Raw genomic sequence first — 19,614 nt, 5'->3', positions numbered from 1 at the left:
GTGCCGCCGCTGTTTCCCGGCTCGTCCCGCCCCGCGCGGCACAGGCGCCACCATGGCGGCAGAGCGGGACCGCCRTCGGGAGCGGGAGCTGCACTTCTACCGACGGCTGCCCAAAGCGGTGAGCGGGGAGCGGCGGGCCGGGGTCTTCCTCCGGCGGCACCGGGCTCGGGCTGCAGACAGACAGACAAACAGGCAGAGCGACAGGCGCTGCTGCTGTCCCGGAGTTCTTCCCAAACGCGTGTTCYCTGAGGGCCTTTACCCCACCGCAACATGTAGTAGGGTCCGGCTTGTTTACAGACCTTAGCRACTAATGTAATTGCAATTAAATCAGTTGAGCGCGATCTTCATTTTCTCTTTTTGTCCTGTTTCCCCCCAGTCTAGCCAAGGAGTCTGGCTCAGATAACGCTTTTTCTCCATGTCCCGAGGGTGTGCCTTGCTTGTGGCATATCAGTGCAAGCCTTCCGTAGCGCGGGTGCATGCGAATTTATCGAGGTTTGTGTGCTGCACTCGCCAAACACAGGGCATGTATTCTAGCACGGAGCTTGTACAGTCAGTGCACGGTGGCACCAGCAACCCCACTTCAGACCACACCATCCTTGCATTCCAGTTCTTTTCAATAAACTGCTTTTCAGGGTGTATGTTTAGTGTCTGACAAAATTCTGTGAGGTAATTGTAAGTTTGTGAAAAATATTAGGCAGTTGCAGCACTGTGTATCTGGCTCAGCCGCCAGAAGCTGTAAGCAGCCACAGCTCCTGGTGCTTAGTTGGAGTTATAATTTTAACATGTTTCCAATGAAAAGCTCGAAGTATTCATTGAATTTTTCCCTGTTGAGAATAGATGTGTACAGGGTGGGCAACAGATAGGTACCAAAGTAGACGCTTTGTAGATCTATTTTGAATGAGTTCGGAAGGCACTAGAGTCCCGTTCTGTAAGTCAGGAGCCAGGAGATAAGAAGGAACAAAGGTGAAGTGAGGAAAGGAGCTGAGTATCATAGGTTTGGAGCCCAAAGTCAGGATGTCAGTAGGAAGTCAGGCAGAAAGAGGCCTGAGGCAAAGGAGTGCAGTTACTGCAGTGYTGTTCACATCAGAGTCTTGCTGCATTTCTGGTGTGAATTTAAACTTCAGAGTATGAACAAAAGAAAGGGGAATGGGGARACAYGTGCTGCTRTTTTGGAAAGATGGATATGTACATYTAACTTGCGGTGMATGGAGAGTTCTTGAATCCTTATCGTGCTTTTCTTAACATCGAGGAAGCTGTTGGCTTCCTCCTCACCTTGGATCACAGCGCCCCAAGAATTGTCTGGAGAGCTCTTTGCTGAGCCAGCTGTGCTCCCATGGAGACCAGTGCCATCAGCAGCCACCAAATGAGAGCAAAGAAGCAGGACAGTTCTCAGTTGAACCAGTGCTTACAMAAACCAAAGGAAATTATCGTTAGCTAAAATGCAGATAACTTACTTTCAACAAAGTGAGACACTGATATGGAATATAAGAACACTAGTATAAACAATGTGCAGAAGGCATCCTTTTCACAAGTTCATTTCTGTAGGAACTCCATGCTCATTTGAATGGCTGTATCAGTTCTGCTACTATGAAGAAACTCATGGCCCAGAAGCCAAACCTTCAAATCCAGAATGGATTGACTGTGATTGACAAAGGAAAGAAAAGAACCTTAGAAGAGTAAGTGTGTGTGTGTGTGTGTGTGTGTGTAATGAGCATTTACCTAAGGTTTTTAATTAAGTTGTAAAGAGAAATGTGTGGCATTACACACTAACCGCAGAAAATATATTTTTAAGTTTTGCAGTATAATCTCATAGATTTTTGTATTTACAGAATAAGTTCTTAGGTGCTTGCAAACCAAAAGGAAATCTCTYGTTGATTAATTCCTTCTTTAAAGGTCTGGAATTTTTCACAGCATACACTTTTCAGAGAAAATTGACTCACATAGTTTCTTTTCTTGGAAACTTGATGTTCTCCTTTTCCTTCAAAAAGCTTAGTGGTAATACAGCTTCTGTTACAAATGCTTTGTTAGCATCTAAAATCAGAAATTGCCATTCAGATGCTCTTCGTATTTCAAGTTTCAAGCTGGTTAGTTGACTCTAGTGAGCAGGTGTTTTCAAAATGTAGATATTTTGGTTTTTCTAACAACTCATTCAATGTCTTTCTAATTAATTTTTTTTTTCATTTTAGATGTTTTCAGATGTTTCAGATCATCTATCAGGTTACCACTAGGACTGAAGATATTTTACTGGTAAATTAATTAGAAGTTCACTTAATACAAGCAAGCAATACACAGTTGCAATCAATTGGATTAAGAACATTGTGTTTCAAATAACAATATCAACAATAGTCCCTTTCAWTTGGAGGTCAGAATCCAATCTGAAGGTCAGAAGGAGGTCAGAATCTTCACTATCCCTGAAGGAATGAAAGGGGCTTTCTGTGTGGTAGTATTTCCAGACATGGGGACCACTAAAAACACATTGGGTCTGAAAACATTGCAGGTGTTTCACAACAAAAAATAACTTGGTCTTTTAGTTGTAAAAGAAAATATAAGTAATTATAAATATTACTTTCATGATGTTGAATACACTATTACTTAATCAGATAACTAAAGATGTCATTAAAGAATTTGCTGCTGATGGTGTGAAGTATCTGGAATTGAGAAGCACTCCAAGAGAAGAAAATTCCACAGGTACAGTCTRTTCTGGTTTTCAATTTGTAATCTTYGTGCACTGTAAAACTTAAAGACTGTGTTAAAAGCAAGTAAAGTCAAATTTAGTTGGCTCAATTAAAATATACCTTAAATATGAAAGCTAAGATTTAACCATGTAAAAGCTTGTCACTTTTGTATTAGACTTTTCAGGACAAAACTGTGTTGATGATAATTCTGTTACCCACAAGATCAGGTTATTCACTTGATTATGGCATCTTAGTCTGCTAATATTTTTAATAGCCGATACATTTTACTTTCCTTATTTTTTTTTTTAGATGCAGTTTACTAGAAACACATAATAGAAATTCTATTGTGATTCTCTGGTTCACAACAAAGTCATTTTAATTTTTCCAGATGCAAAGGAGGAGGTTTCATTCAAATGTATGCTTCATTGTAAAGCTATATTTGCAGATAGAATTATATGGGCTGGAAGACTGTGTGGACTGAAATCAAAGGTGCAACATGAAACTCAGGAGGCTAAAGATCTGGGTCTGCAGTACAATAAAGTCAATTAAAATAYGTTTGTTCCAAACGTGTGCATGTGTTTGCAGGTATGACCAAAAGGATGTATGTTGAAWCTGTACTTGAGGGTATAAAACAGTGTCAAGAAGAAGGCTTGGATATAGATGTAAGGTAAATAAAGCATATGGAATATTTCTGTTTCAAGGTTTTGTGTAGTCTGATGTTTGGTTGTGTTTGAAGAGAGGTTTACAAGCCATGTCCATAGAAAAGAAAATTGGTTTTGAACAAGATTACATTGAATGAAAGCAGGTARTTAATATGAAAACCTGACCTTTTATCTTCTTTTTTACTGCTAAAGAAGGAAACTGGGTAAAACCTCTCAACTCTAAGACTGTCCATTCTTCATAACATTTTCAGGAAAATCAKTGTTTTTCATGMAACTGKCTCCTTTTTCACGGCTTAAATTCCTTGCAAAGATTTTGTTTGATTGGCTGTACAAACTGTAAAGAACAGCTGGTCCTGACCCAGTAGAGAAGTTTCAGAATGTGTCAGTGGTTGTTTGGAGACAGCTTGCTCTCCTGTCTTGTGGTCTCAGAAGCTATCCTAACTAAATTTATTTGTGAAAACTGAGGAATTTTAATCCTTTGTGTGTGCTATTGCATGTCATAGGCCAATTTACTTTTCTGTTTGTGTCCCTCTGCACTTTGGTGCCTTCATTCCTAGAGCAGTTTTCTATACAAATACTCTTGATAACTTGTCCATGAAGGATACGTAGTGCCCTTTTTGTTGGTATCAGATCTGCTGAGCTCCTGGTTCTACAGCTTGTATATATTTTAATGCATGCATTTCTGTCCCAGGTTGTTAATAGCAATAAACAGAAGAGATGGCCCAGCAGTTGCTAAGCAGACTGTTAAACTTGCTGAAGAGTTCCTGCTCTCCAGTGATGGGGTTGTAGTAGGACTTGACCTCAGTGGTGATCCYACTGTAAGTTTTTGGTTTATTTTGTTCCGTTCTTGAAGATAAGTCTATAATGTTGTGTAACATCAGGCAGTTCTAACCGTAGTTTGTTCTTGCAAATTTTGTCCAATGTTTGTGCCARTCTGGAATGGATTGCTACCAGGTTAATCCCTGTTGCTGTAAGGGGCAGTTACTCTAACAAAGAATCCTTAGATTAGTATATGACGGAGCAAAGAGCCATTGGAAAGSGATGTTTATCTGGGAATGGTCTGTACCTGAGTTGTCCCAGTCAGATTAACTGGRTGAAGGCAAGTTGTCCATAGTTTAAATTTTGTTTAGCTGCACCAAATACTTACTGTGTATTAAGAAAGCAAAAATGTCTGAGGACAGCTGTCAAGCCGAAGTGAAATAGCTCTAGGTGGCAACTGCTACCAGCATTTAATCCATTTGTCTAAACTGTGCCCATATAGCAGAAGGTTGTTTGGCTTGCTGCATTCCAAACTGAAGTAATGGGGAGATGGGAATAATTAAATGTAACTGTATTGGAATGAAGTATTTGGATATTGCTAGRCTTCCTAATTAGGGTAATGACAGGGATTTTGTCAAATAAGCTGTAGAACAGTGATGTTTTCCTGTTTTCCAGGCAGGACATGGTCAAGATTTTTTTGAACCACTCTCAGAAGCAAAAAAAGCAGGTCTAAAGCTGGCACTGCATCTTGCTGAGGTAAAAAGTTTTTTTATCTTGGTGCTTCTCTGTAATTGCCATTTTGTGAAAATCTTGATGAAACTAAAATAAGGAGGAATCTTCAACCCTCTGTTCTAAATCAGAACAATCAGATTATTGTTTCCTGTACTGTATCTGTTGTGGTTTTAGGTGCAAAATTGAAATTAGTAACATTCTAAGAGATGTACTGCTTTCTTCCTGGTGTTATATCAGAAGTCATATATAGTGAAATCCATGCAGTTTGATGAGCAGTGAGCTCTGTTAGCTCTGCTGGTATCATTAAAAAGGGTTGGGCTTCTGCTGAAGTGGTGGCTGGAGTTTGCTCTGAGGAGTCCAATAAATAATGAAGATCATTATTATTTTCAGGTAATTAAGCAGGACATATAATGTCATCAGTGTATTTATTCTTGTTTCTATTTCACTAACACTTTGAGATAGGAGATGCTGTCAAAGTGGAACTGGAAGTCCATTGTAATTATATAATGTGCTGTTTTATGCTGCMTTGACAGAATGTAAAATATGTCCTCTCTAGATTCCAAATCAAGAAGAGGAGACCAAGATTCTCCTGGGCCTGCCTCCTGAYAGAATTGGACATGGAACATTTCTCAAATCCACAGCAGCAGGCTCAGAAGAGATAGTGTCACTGGTTCAACAGAATTCTATACCTATTGGTAAGGAAAAAACTATTTACCAGGGCTTCATCTCTAGATACCAGAACAAGATATGTACTGCTGATCAAGTGACTCCAGTTTGTCTCTGCCCAGAGGTGACTTAGACAAACATTGCACTGAGCATTGCCCATAAAGGTGCACTCGTGACARTTCTGGGTGTTTTGRCACCTTTGTGGCAGCAGGTCAACAWTTGATGTCTCAGATGAATGTGAAACCAAACCATAACTTGTCATTACTGTTCAAGACTGCTTCTGTATCTAGTTTGCAAGCTCCCTAAATTTTATACSTCTAAGAAATTGATTCCCAAACTTTCCTCAAAAGAAATTACCAAAGACGTGTAGAAAGCTGAGGAAACAACAATAGCTGATTTTAATTTTTATTCAGGACCATTTAAAATAAATTAACACGTCAAAAACATGTCTCKTGATATGTCCTCATTTCTTTTTTTGTTTTTTCCCTTAGAACTTTGCATGACATCAAACATAAAATCTCAGACAGTGCCTTCYTTTGACAAACACCATTTTGGATACTGGTACAGCATGGGCCATCCTGCAGTGATTTGTGTAAGTTTTTTAATTTTTGAACTTGTATTTAGGCAAAGGGCCAAACTCATGAAGTTGGAGAAGTCTTTCTCCTTTTATGGATCAGAGCTGAATTACAATTTCTGACCCAGTAGCAAGTCATTTGCTTTTAGGAAATCATAATGTTCTGTTTGAAAAATACTTGTAATTCAAATGGAAATTGCTAGTATTTCTCTTGGTTCTATTGTTAAGCCAGGTCTTTTTTCTGTGGGGTAGGATGATCAGCTATACAAGCAATGAATTTGACAGCTGTTTGCATGCTGACAGGTTTCTCTTAAAACACATGGGCCCRGTGGCTGCATGTGCACCTGTGCTTAGCTGGCTGTTTTCTGTGTTGGGTGAGAGCTCCTGCATTCCCTCTGCAGCTCATGGAGATCCTTAAGCATTGAAGGTGCCAAGTACTTGTGCTGTCATTGGCAGGGTTTTACTATTATCCTGTTAGTTGAACTCCCAAAATCCATAGCATTGTCCAAGTGCACGTGTGTGTGTACATATATATATATATATGTATCTATCTATCTATATATATATATATATATATATATATATATGTATCTATATATATGTATATATGATGGCATTGTGCTTATCTGAGGAAAGGGAAAAGAGGAATAAGGAGACCTGCACATACTGACAGACCTTGAATGTATGCAGCATTGGATAGCCATCTTTCTAGCAATTTTAGTARGAAATCCTATTTTCTTGACAAATCATGCCATCATTTCAGGAAGTGTTCTTATATGTTAGAATAATTGATTTACTTTTAGTGAAAATAGTCCAAATAAAGAATGAAATAATTATGTACAGATGAAAGAACTGTGGAATGAAATGTGAGACAAGATAAAACTGGTTTGTATGTATGAAAAAAAACCCTTTTTGTTGTAGAGGAACTAATTTAAACTTTTTTTTTTCCTTTTCTTGCAATTTAACTCCAGACTGATGATAAAGGCATCTTTGCAACTGATCTATCACAAGAATATGAGCTGGTTGCAAACACATTTAATCTGACTCGATCACAGATGTGGGATCTTTCCTATGAATCCATCAACTATATTTTTGCTTCAAATGCAGTAAAATCCAAGCTAAGGGAACAATGGTGTAAGCTGAAGCCAGCTCTGTTTGATTAATCAAACTGTTGTTGCAAACAGCTCGGGTGTATTAGCTGAGTTACAAGCTTTTTTTACTGAAGTCCCTGGCTTTTTTCAGACTTCAGGGTTTTAAACCCAGCCATAAACTGCCTGTGCAAAATGAAGGCAACTGGAATGCATCCCTTGTTAGGGGAGACAGCAGTAAATGTTCTTTTGTGGTTGGGCAGGGTTTCAACAAGTGACTGAAATGCCAAATGTGTTGCCACCTTGTTTCTCTTCAGCTGATATGACATTTTAAAAAATAATTACTTGAAATACATCATCATAATATAAACATTTGAGAGCTGGAACAAAATGAAGGCCCAGCTCTTGTTTAACATGTCTCTGTTGGCAACATTCCACCAAGAACTTTGGATGTGTGGTGTGTATTTTGGGGGTTTGTATTGTTTACAGGTTTTGAGCAGTTGATTGAATGTGAAGACAGAAACAAACTCAGGGAGAATGAAATATTTGTCCCAAGGGAATTAAATATTGCATCTGTTTTTAYTGGTGTACATGTATGACCAAAGCTGCTGTGGATTGGGCAGCACGTGGGGGTCTCTGGTAATGCCCTGGGCATTGGTGGTGTTTAGGCAGTTAAGAATTCTGAATGCCTTCAGTAACTGAGCTACTTGGCAAAGTGCTCTCATTCTTAAAATGCTTTTTAGAATTGCTGTTTGTTGTGTAAAAAAACCAATAAAAATAGCCTCAAGCTCCATGTKTCTGAAATCCCCACTTTGAGGTGTACGTGTATGTGTTTGAGCTYTGCAGAAGAGAAGGATTCCATGGGGTGAGTCCCTGGAGCAGCCRTGCTGCCTGTCAGCCTCTCCCCTGCTGGTCTGGCAGCCCTGGGTGTCCCTGTCCTGGGCAACCACAGCGTTCTCTCTGCCCTCTCCAAGCTGCTGCCTGTGTGTTCTGGTACTGGGAGCTCACAGTGTCTGTGAATGTGCACACACTGCAGTTTGTGTAATGGCAGTCAGGAAGTCATTTGGAGGATTCTGTTTGTGGGCAGTAACAGAACCAGGAATGTACGTGGGTGGCTGAAGGACAGCACACAGAGTTGGGATCTCTGGATATTGGAGTCTAACTGAGTGTTACTGCAGTTATTTACACGGCAGAAATGTTGCACTCAGGAAGCTGGACAGGATGTGGGCTTTTGGAATGAAGAATCAGTCCGATGAGACCTTTGTCATGCACAGTTCCCAATTTCACCATTGCAACTTGAAACCCTCTAACTGTTCCTGGGCTGGTTCCTCAGAATTTAACTTATATTAGTAAAACTGCAGTTTCTTTCTTTGACTTCAGGTAGGATTATAGTTAATTTTAATTTAAGCACTTCTTGCTGAGCCTGCTTGTTAAATTACAAATTGGAAGTGATATAACCACTGTTTAGTTTGTGGTATTGTATGAAAATGACTGTGACACAGAATGAAGCACCACCACAGAATTAACCGTCAGCAATGGGGCAGAGGACATTTTTTCCCTGAATACAATGGAAATTTTGAGTAACTGCTACTAGAATTTCATGTGGTATGAGATGAGGTTTAAGTTATCTATTCATGTGCAACTCAACTTATTTTTAAAGTAAACAAAACAGATCTAGAGTTAATATTTTTATTTCCATCTGATTAAATGAGAGAACACTTACAGTGCAGTCTCCAGCACTGAGAGCCTTTACGCATGTCACATGAATATACAGACTGGTCCTACTGAACAATACTGCTTTGATGATGTACATGAGATCAACTGCTCACTGTGGCAGTGGTTTCTCTGCTCCTTCTGAGGCAAACACAGAAAGTCTTCAAAACCTCTATTCCTTATGATGAGGCTGGTAAAATTCTTCTTTAGCAATTGCTAAACTSTAAGTACACACTGCTCCCCAGGCCCTTAGCTTGGCAAATAATGTACTTGCATCCATGATTCTTATGTCTGCTTGAATATTAAGRTGTTTCAAAATAATACATTAAAAAGAATAGATGCAGGTAAGGGCCCTGCATTAGCRAAGTGATTCAGCTGATTAAAAGGCTGGCATGGTTTTCCTGTGAGGCCTAGAGGGCGAGCRCTGGTTAGAAAGGAGAAGAGAARGCTCTGGGGAAGGATTTCATCCAGGTTTTTAAATATCTGATGAGAAGAAGTAAAGAAGATGGAGCCAGGCACTTSTCAGCAGTACCCAGTAACAGGAAAAGGGGCACAAACTGATACTGGGTGGGTGGTTGAACATGACAACCCATCACCTAGACTGGCTGGGAAGTCTCTGTCCTTGCAGATACCTCTCAGTGACTTGTAGCTTCAGCAAAGGAGGTGGACTGGGCAATCTCCAGAGATGCCTTCCAACCTCATCTGTTCTGTGGAGAAAATATACAAATATACAAATGATAAAGTCTCTATATAAATACAAAAGCTTYGAAAATTAAATACTGACTTAACTCAGTCACTCATGCAACCGTTYTTCACCAGGCTTGGTCACCAGCAGTTGGCTGATTTGTGAAACTGTTTYTAAAGCATAGTCTATTCACCCTTCATAGCTTTCCTTCTTTCACAGCCATTGTGGAATCCTTTGGTGCCATCAGGACCTTTAGGCAGCCGCAGCACTCCCACAGGGAGACCGTCTGCATTTTGTATTTTCCGAACCAACATGGGACTGCTGACAGGACTCTTCTCTTGTGTCAGAGTTTGGGCTTTTCTTCTTTGTACCCAGGGGCTCCCAGAAGGTGTGATGCTGCTGTCTGAGGAATAATCGGTATACTTCCTTGGAATTTCGGGGCTAGTGCTTGGGTTAAGCTTGCTGTCCTCAGCCAGCGGAGATTTTTTTGTTACCTTTCTTAGTGAAGATGGACTATTCCAAGGACTTGATCTGGGTGACATATTAGGACTCAAATGGTTGTTTGGGTGGATGACAGGGCTCAAATTACTCGTAGTATTTGTTGCAGTAGGTTTGCGTCCTGACTGCGGTGATGTAGGATTGCTCTCGGGGTCAGAAGAGCTGTTTGCTGAAGATTCATCACCAGCAAACTGAAGTTCCTCAACTCTCTTGTTAAGGGATCGAGTCTTCTTAAGGCTCTTGCTGGTATCTTCATCACGGTTCTTGTCTTTGGGAACTTTTTTCTTTGGTGGTTTCATGCCTATTAGGACAACCTTCATGCCGGTCTCTTTGTTTTCAGCACACATGAAATCATGAGCACGTAAAGCAGCTTCTACTTCTTCAAATTCTATAATTGCACATTCCTGGGTTCCCAGCTGGGTGTACCGATTGCTGACCCTTCTGATATCAGGTGGGAGATCCCTGCCAGGCTTCAGAAGACGAACTGATGAAATTACACCAAAAGTTACAAAGGATTTCAGAAGATGCTCCATTATCCTTTCTTGCATGTAACCATTTTCTTTGTTAAGGGCCTGTAGCTCAGAAATCATGTGGATATCATACACSAGTAGCATCCTGGTAGGGACGTTTTCACTAGGAAACACTGGAACTGGAGTATTTCTTCGAACTTTTTTGTTATCATTGTTGAGCTCCAGAGTGTTTGAGTACTTCAGTGCATAGGCTGTGGTTCTCCAGTCACGGGTAAGGTGTTTCACCTTCAGGACAGACACAGGTTAAGCACCATGACTGAGAAAACCCAATYAAACTAATTACAGAATTTTAAGGCAGATGCAAGCTTCAGTCTACAAACAGAACCAGGGATTTAAGTTTCATGTAGCAGACTTAGTGAGGTTTTCCTGCTATAATGGGCATCAGTGAGCTCTTGTAAAGCTCATGTCCTGTTGAATCTAATGAAAACAGCAACTCACACTAAAGCTCARACTGGAAATCATTAAGCATCTGAAAGCCTGCTCAAGTAGTGCTTGGTCATTCCACATCTAGGCCTGAACCATGATCAAAATGCATGTTCTAGGGAGGTTGTTTTGTTGAATTTGCTAAACAAATTCCTCCCTCAAAAATCTCAGTCTAAAACACACCCCAAAACTTCTCCATTTTCATTAAGTATTTTTTGTAGAGTTTATCTGTTACCAGTATAATCTATTTGAAGTGATTAGAAGAAACTGAGAGTGCTTTAACGTCTAGACTGAATAAATGCTAAACAGTCAGATTTAGAATCTTGATAAAGTGTTTCTAATGTAATTCTAGAAATTGGTTACRTACACAAGGTGTTCCTAATGTAAGGAAATGTAAGGAAAAAAGAAAAAAAACTAAAAAACTAAAACTCACTTCATGTTTAAGGGACTTCAGTTAACAGATCCTTTGTTCTACTCCTAATTTTTGGATCTCTGWACAGTTGCAAAGGTCAGATTCACTGTCCCTTCTCAGAGACATGAATGTAGCTTTACCAGGATTACCCAGCTATTCATGAGTCGTTACCATGGAAATTAATTTYATCTAATGTCCTCCTGTCTCCAAGAATGGTCATTTAAAAGCATACATGCTTTTAAGCAAATGACTACCCTAGCCAATCATCGATGAGTTCAGCAGTTAGAGTTCTGGATCAGTACAAACCTAATCATCATAGCAAAACCAGGCAGATAAAGAGAAAGACTGTAAAATTGCCTGGATAAAATGTTCCTTTCATCTCTCCTACYGTTTTTAGATTCATCAGGCTGCATGACACATTTTAAGTCTTAAAAAGTTAGCTTACCTTCTTAAAAGAAGTGAGGAGTTTTACACTAACGTAGCCCATCTTGTTTCTTCTCACGTGCTTCAGAAGGAAGGCATCTTTCTCAAGGTTCTCATCTGAGAAGTAATATTCAATCTGTGCTATTAACTTCTGGATCAGGTCATTTTCTGGTGGTTTCCAGTTCTGGTCAGAGTCGTCATCATTTTCCCCACCACTGGAAAACAGTTAAATTGTTTTATGAACAGATCTTCATCTTCTAGTAGTGGATTCAAATGGCCTTTCAAAATGAAAGGGAATAACTATAATGCTGGTTCCAACTGACTTTCAATGTAGGCACTGGGCAGGTATCACCCACCCAGCTGAGGCAGCAAACTAGCTCAGAGGATGAAGCTTTCCAGTCAGCATAAGGAGTCAAGTTCCTCAGCTCMTTCCAAAARCTGAYCTCAGCGTAGAACAATGAGACATCYACACTAATGGCTTGAAAACACTCTGCCAACTCAAATCATCTACCAAAACATGAAATGAAGGTGCACAGGCGCTTGTACTATACAGAGTTCCTCCAGTGCCAGTGTTTTGTTTTTAGTATGAAGCTATTAAAGATAGGCTTGACCTGTATGTGCTTTATGAGTAGTGACAGACCAGASAATGAATATTCCAACTTGATGTAGTCATGATTTCTTAAGCCTCTTCACTGTGTGAATGCAGTTGCTGGTATCCACAGAGTGAGAAGGACTGACAGGGCTGTTGYACTCTTTACAGGTCACTACCAGAGTGACAGAGTGACATAACCAGCAGTTAACCACAGRGCTAAACCTGCCAGCTCGTGTACCTCAGGAACAGCTCTATGTGCATGGTTCCTATGGGGTCATTCTCATTTGTTCTCTTCCCCTCCCATCATATTGTCAGGGTACCTGGGCAAAATGCAGCACTCTTGAGCAGCCTATTCCAAAAAAAAATACTGCAGCCATGGATTCATGATAAACTTCTTGCCACGTGCAGTTACATGTTTGTTGTTGGAATAGAAGTTTCTGTTTACAGGCAACTATAATGGACATAAGCCAGAATCATTTTGTCAAGCCATTAGTGGTCTAGTTTTGTTGTGGGACCATCACAAAATCTTCTGTTTAAAAAATAAAATCACCCACTAAGTACCTGAGACCTCATAAATGGTGTGTTAGCTTGGTCTCTGTCAGCAATGAAAAGAAGGAGCCATTMATTTCCCCAAAATTGTCTTTGTAGAGCTTCTAAAATCTTCAGGAAAGAGCAGGCAGCASCCTGGAGCCGTGTTCAGCTGATCTGGTGGGGGGGATGCTGAACCCCCTGTTCTGGGCAGTTCTGTCCAGAGGTGGTGCAGGCTGTGACTGCAGTGCTGTGCCTGAACAGTGTTTAGGACAGTGGGCTCTGCACAGGGTCTGTGCCTGCAGCTGTGACAAGTTACAGCAGTTCTCTGGGACCTGGCTTTTTGGAGCTCACAGTACATTTACTTATTATGGTTCTTCTGATGATAGGGCAGCACATTGGATACATATATATTTCACATTGGATATATATATGTTTTTATATACATACTCACTTGCATGATACTAGAATTCTTCCTGTTAAAAGTCTCCCTAGCCTTTAATGGGATACTATTCAAAGGAATGAAAAGAATGAGAGAACAAGACAAAGGATTTATGTTATTTGGCAAAGCCAGAAGTGGAGGATAATAGATGAAGTTATGATTAGGATGGTAAAATATATCTAATGCCCAGCTGAMGTTGCTGGTTTCAGAAGGAAGAAAAAAACAATGGTGTTTATTTTGCATTCATGGTGTTTGCTTACCTCACTGCTTCATTTACTACCAATTCAGAATTAGTCTGAGCACGAGAARCTTGGAACATTTAAGCCTTTTTATGTATCCACAGACTGCTAGGAAAAGCTTGCTTTTAGTTCAGGATGGGGCTTACAGTTGTTTTAGGGATTTATYAACACAGATATTTACAGGTGTTTGCATGGAGACAAAAAGGAGTGTCATGCTTTGGAAAACTACAAAAATGAATTGTTTGTTTGCAGAGATCAGCACCAGCCTTACATGCAGCCTTAAGACACTGAATCAGGACAAAATAGGCCTAATTTCACCACTCAAATATTGGTCACAGTTTGACCTATACCCTGTTTCTATGTTTGGCAGACAAGTCAGCTTTTACCAAATCTCTTGGGCTCTCATTAAATGCTATGTGGAAATCGCACCTACAATAAAAGCAGAAATTTCTAACTAGCTCCATATTAATTCATGATAATGATCAACTGGTAGTACTTCTAAACTATCAACTGTATCACAAAAGTAGCTGATAAATAATTTCAGTCAACACTGACAAAGAACCAAACCCTAGCAGTTATTCACCACTTCATTTTTTTTATTCAGAGCTTTGTGATGATATGCTTGTAAAACAGAATGAAAAACAATCTTTTAACACGGTGACTCATCTGGCTATTAGTCACACAAGAAACTAAACATATCTACAGMGAGAGCAGATTTAGAATTTTAAATATCAAGACTCACAAATAGTGTAATAAATTGTTTGGATAGCATCTAACCTTCTGAAAATTTTTAGYCAAGTTTCCAAATGAATAAAGTATTATATTAATAAGCACTATGTGACAATCTAATTTATAACTTTGATACATATGGTCTATATCAAAGTAGCAAGGTGCTTATGAGGCCTATTAATTGATAACTTTCTATTACCTTTTTATACGTTATCAATATAAGAACATAGTAGCTTTTTATATATTATTAAAATACAATGTTATTATTAAAATTCAATGTATTATCAATTATAGCTTATATATATATTGSTATAAGTTTTTTAATAGTATATTAGCAACATGTAGTATACCAGCTGCACATAATCTAACCAGCTGGATTAGTACATAGATAAATGAAATCACCAAGAGGCATAAATCAGAAAAGTTTTGAAGAAAGTAGACAGGTAGATGCTCTAACAAGGAACAGTAGAGAGCACTAATGAGAACTTGGCAGAAGCATGGGACAGTCAGCAAAATAATTGGAAATTATGACTTGGAGGATTAGAAAAAACCCATGAATCTCACAACTGCACATGCCCTGAAGACAAAGGTGAAAAGTCCACCATGATGAAGAGGATGGTATCTCATTAGAGGGAGACACCCATGACCACTGAATTGAGGATGACACACGCATACTTGTAAAACTATGATATCGTGTGTTTCCGTGCCCATGTATAGTAATGGGTGTATGGTGGGCATATGGGGGGCAGTGACAATGTTCATGTTACACCATGCTTACTGTATAAATATGTGCTAATTTGCAGCAAAGGCAGGTGGGTTAGGAGGAGAAATCCCCCTCACCTCCAGCGCTGCAATAAACAAATACCTGCTCTATAGACACCGGTCTATGGGGTTTTATTTCCAGGCCTTTTCGGGCATCAGGTTCCAATAGTACAATCACTCAAGGGCAGTCCAAGTTTGTAAATAAAAATGTGGATACAGTACTGGATGTCTACTGATGGCAATTTGTCTGCAAGCTTCAGCTGGCAAGTGAGATGGCTCATTCCCAGCAGTTTTAGGCCATCTCTAATAGTTTCCCAAATGTTTGTAAATAATTTCCTATCAGATGCTACATTCCCAAAAGGTAAATCCTTGGGTAAGGTTATATGTAAATGGAAAAAGTATATGTAAAGTCCATTCATTTGCTTTTGATGCTGAGCCTTTAGAGTTCCCTCCATGGCAATACCTCTGGCCTTTCCTGGATCAGGAAGAGGCCATTTAYGAAAAGGCAACTTCCACAAGAGCTGAATATACATCAACACTGTAAGCAAACATTTCTGAAGACAGCACCTACTGTAGAGCATTAAATAAGTGGCATTTAAGAGCAGCTATTGTGTCTTTCAAAGCTTGGACAAATAACCATTCTCTTTTTTTTCTAGTCTACACCAGGGCTAGAAGCTCTTCACAAGTAATACTATCATAGATGACAAACGTGAATAATATCCTGAATTTAGGAAATGGGTAATTGTAATGCAACACTCTGGACTGCTGTACRTATTTATAAAAATACAACAATCACATATGGTTGTGGAATAACTAAGCTGACTSGGTTTAAACACCTTAACTGCACCTAGTGATGCTCAACTCCTGTTTCTATAGTCCATAGTCAACAATTTTGGCAGCTGCAGAAAATTTCCCATTCCCCTGCTACCCCTCTGTAATTTAAAATAATACATTGCAGTTCATTCTGAGCCAGTGCTAGGTATGAATTTAGAGAATCAATTAGAAACAATAAATGTTGAAACAGAATACTGGATTTCTTGCTACTGTACCTAAATCTTTATGTGACAGTTTATGACTACATCTGTAGTTTTAGTACAAACCACAGGATGAAYTACAACTAGCAGAGCTTTGTCTCTCTGTGGTTTTCTGGCACAAAAATCCTGGATGTTCCTTTTACAAGCAAGAAATTCTGGTAGGCATCAAAACTATTTCTGGCCACCAAGCCAACATTCCTGAAACATACTGCTAAATGCAGACAACACTATTTGTGTTATCAAACAGTAAAATGTGGAGTATAAAGTGGTAGTTTCTTCTTCATTTCAACTGGTCTTGATTTCATGTTTAGTCAGCTTGTTTTCAAGGCTCATAGAACGAGTTTGTCCATSTATTAGATAATTAGAAGATACACATGGTTCTACGCAATAAAAACCAAATGGACGAAAAAAAAAGCAAAAAACCCAAAATACCAAACCCCAAAACAAAACTCCGAAACACAGCTACAACTAACCCCCAAACCCCTTCTGTACAAGGCAGTGAATGYCGGGGGCATCACAGCCCGGCGCTTCTCGCTGTGGCGGAGCCCCGGGCCCGGCCCCCGCAGTCCCGTCGGAGGCGGGTGGGACGCGGCCCGGGCGGAGCTCCCTCACGGCCGCCGGGTGTCCCYGCTGGAGGGTTTCCAGCGTCTCCCACCCGGCCCTCGGCGTTGCATCAGCCGGGCCCGCTCCGTGCCGGGGGTGTCCGCAGCGGCCCCGCTGCCCGCCCCGCACCGCCCCGCCCGCGCAGCGCCCCCGCCGCCGGACTCCTGCCCGGGGGCTCACCTGGAGCGCCCGCACCTCCCCGAGTCCTCCTCGCTGCAGCTGGGGCACGGCGCTCCGCCGCCCTCCTCCTCTTCCTCGTCCTCCTCGTCCTCCTCGGCGGCCGCCTGGACGGCCACTCGGATCTGCACGGGGCCGCTCTCCGCCGGCAGCTCCGGCCCTGCGGGCGCGACCCCGGGCTCGGCCGGCTGCGGCTGGGCCATGGCGCTCCCCTGCCGGGCTCAGCCCGCCGCGACACCAGCGATGCCCCGGSTTGCGACGGCCGCCCGCCCGCCTCCCCTGCTGTCCTGCCCCCGTCCCCTCCTGCTGGGGCGGCGCTCCCAGCTCCACTCCCCCTGCGCACTCAGAGCGGCAGCGGGAAGGTCCGACCCTCCTCCAGCCATGCCGCCCCCGGGCCWGCCGGGCTGCTCAAGAGTCCTTCTCCTTGACGGCTGAATGGGACTGCTTTTGTTTCATCAGAAAACAAGGGACTTCTTACCGGAAAGCAGTGTCTCAGCTCCTCTTCTCCTGGTACAGCTTCGGGGGCTGTGCCGCTGCTCCCTGACCAGAGCRCTGCGTTTTAAGAAAGTCAGAAAGGTTTCGCTGGGGTAAGTGTGGTTTAAATGCCGAGGGTGAGATTTGGAAATAAGATACACGAGCGAACAAGGACATGATTAGATACATGTTGGTTTTGTAGAGGATCACCTCTATAGTTCTGCATGGTACTTACACAGAATAAAAACATTCCCCCTTAAGAACTAATTAAAATAAAGCCTCTTTTGCTGAAACATTTAGGCAGTGATTATTTTAAAYTTAAGACGATTGCATTATATTTCAGTGGACAGTTTCAGATGCTAAAGTGAAATTAACATTTAGAACATGAATGTTAGAATCAAAAGCTTTTCAATTTACCATATAAATATTCAATCTTCACTCAAGGAAGATCTTTTTTCCAATACTGTCTGGACCCAAACTGTTAAATTATCTTTTAGTGACAACTTCATTTGTGACATCCTTGTTTTTGTCTGTATTGCTGCAATATTTTCTTCTTTAAAAAATTGGATGGACATAAAGTGAGGCTGTGCTCTGGGCCAGTCCTTCTCATCACAATCCTCATGAGTCAGGTTTGCTGGCATGGACTGCCCTGCCTCAGGCTTTGGCTGATTTTTTAATATGCCTTAAGCAATAAAATATTTTGTTTATGAAATACGCTTACAAGCATCACTAACCGAATCTCTAGTTCCCTGCTAATGGAACATTCTGTAATATGTCTTGGATAGGGTGTCACTTTGCTGTTTATTTCAGTGGATGCAGAAATGCAAACACAAATTKCACATTCTAGGAGAGAATACAGACAGGGACAGTGGGTCTGATTTTCTGTGAGTTCATGGAAGCTGTTTGCCTTCCTGGGCAGGAACAAGGTCAGGAGTATGAATAAAGAACTATTTTGTGCTGCAACTAACCCGAATGATGTTTGAGAGAGACCTTTCAATTTATCTGATGTAGCCTTCTGTCAAGGTTAAGGGAACTTGGTTTTATAGAAATGAACACTGCATCCATTTGTTTATTTTACCAGCGGTCACGGCACAGAACTGGCCTTTGGCCAAATGAAAACTGATGTAATTTCAAACACTGTGTTGATTAGACCTCCATTGAAATCACCAGAATAATGTTTTTTGGGGTTGTTTGGTTTGTTTTATTTTCCTTTTAATATAACAGTGCTCTATAGTGCTTAATTTCCATCCAAGATTAAAGCAGTATTTGTAACCCTAGGTGAACTTAAAACTAAATAAATTATTTAGACAAGTCCCCTAGAAGGAAACTGATGGCTCACTGGCACCTGGTAAACATCTGAAACCCATGCACCTCAACTGCACAATCAAAATCTGCACAGATTTCTTATGGTGCATTTATTGTTGGCACAGCATTATCTACATATTATAAAAAAACCCCGAAAAACAACAAACCAAACAACTAAAACCCACATATTTTRCATTTCTCATAAAATATTCTGCAATTACACTGTTCTTCTGTGACCCTTTCAGCAGATGGAAACTAAAATGACAGTACAAAAAGGTAAACCTGGAATGTTTRTTTGTTTGTGTGGCCAGGCAYTGGAATAGGTTGCYCAGGGAGGTGTTTAAGAGGTGCCTGTGTCCGGCACTGGGTGCTGCAGTTTGTGGTTTGAGGGTTACAGTGACAGTGCTGGGTTGACGTTTGGACTCGGTGATATTAAAGGTCTCTTCCAACGTTGATGATTCCATGATTCTGATTGGGGAAGACACCTTGAGGCTGTTCACAGCCCTCCCACACACTGACAGCCACACCGTTGCTTCTGCAAGCGCTAATTGCTTGATGTGTGCGTTTAAAAGCATCCGCTACACATCAGAGGAGTTCCTGGGCTCCAGGAGCGGCTGAGGATCAGCACCAGGAGCTGGCACAGGCTGAGGCGCCGCCCTCAGTGGTTGTCACATTTTGTGACCAGCTTATGCCCACAGATGGCAGCTGCCTGAGGCACGACAGGAATCGCTCAGCTTCTTGCCCTGTCCCACAGGGTTTCACACACAGCCACTTGCATATAAAATWCAGAAAAATACAATTGTTACAGCATCTTTTTACTATGGGTCCGTGGGGCGGGGGTGACACCGGGCACAGCGGGAAGGCCGCAGGGCACCACATCCGTCCATCC

General features: G+C 41.2%; 2 protein-coding genes across 2 annotated transcripts; one reads left to right on the top strand and one right to left on the bottom strand.

Annotated features, from left to right (window-relative positions):
• Position 1: 1 nt before the first annotated feature.
• On the top strand, positions 2–7,982 carry ADAL (adenosine deaminase like). Its single transcript, XM_057371873.1, has 10 exons — positions 2–118; positions 1,546–1,676; positions 2,187–2,247; positions 2,601–2,688; positions 3,261–3,342; positions 4,029–4,155; positions 4,772–4,852; positions 5,385–5,523; positions 5,986–6,086; positions 7,040–7,982. Exons 1-10 carry the CDS (start codon positions 53–55, stop codon positions 7,229–7,231), a joined length of 1,068 nt encoding a protein of 355 aa, XP_057227856.1. The 5' UTR covers positions 2–52; the 3' UTR covers positions 7,232–7,982.
• Positions 7,983–8,831: 849 nt separating this feature from the next.
• Positions 8,832–17,212, bottom strand: LARP6 (La ribonucleoprotein 6, translational regulator). The gene is made up of 3 exons (XM_057371872.1): positions 16,950–17,212; positions 11,863–12,055; positions 8,832–10,807 (listed from the first exon to the last, which is right to left on the bottom strand). Exons 1-3 carry the CDS (start codon positions 17,147–17,149, stop codon positions 9,740–9,742), a joined length of 1,461 nt encoding a protein of 486 aa, XP_057227855.1. The 5' UTR covers positions 17,150–17,212; the 3' UTR covers positions 8,832–9,739.
• Between the last annotated feature and the right edge of the window lie 2,402 nt (positions 17,213–19,614).

The sequence above is a fragment of the Malurus melanocephalus genome, unplaced genomic scaffold, assembly GCF_030028575.1.
Source record: "Malurus melanocephalus ecotype Western Australia unplaced genomic scaffold, MMel_1.1 scaffold_160, whole genome shotgun sequence".
In the NCBI taxonomy this organism is placed as follows: Eukaryota; Metazoa; Chordata; class Aves; order Passeriformes; family Maluridae; genus Malurus; species Malurus melanocephalus.
Note: the sequence above shows the minus strand (reverse complement) of the source record. Positions and strands in the feature narration are given on the sequence as shown.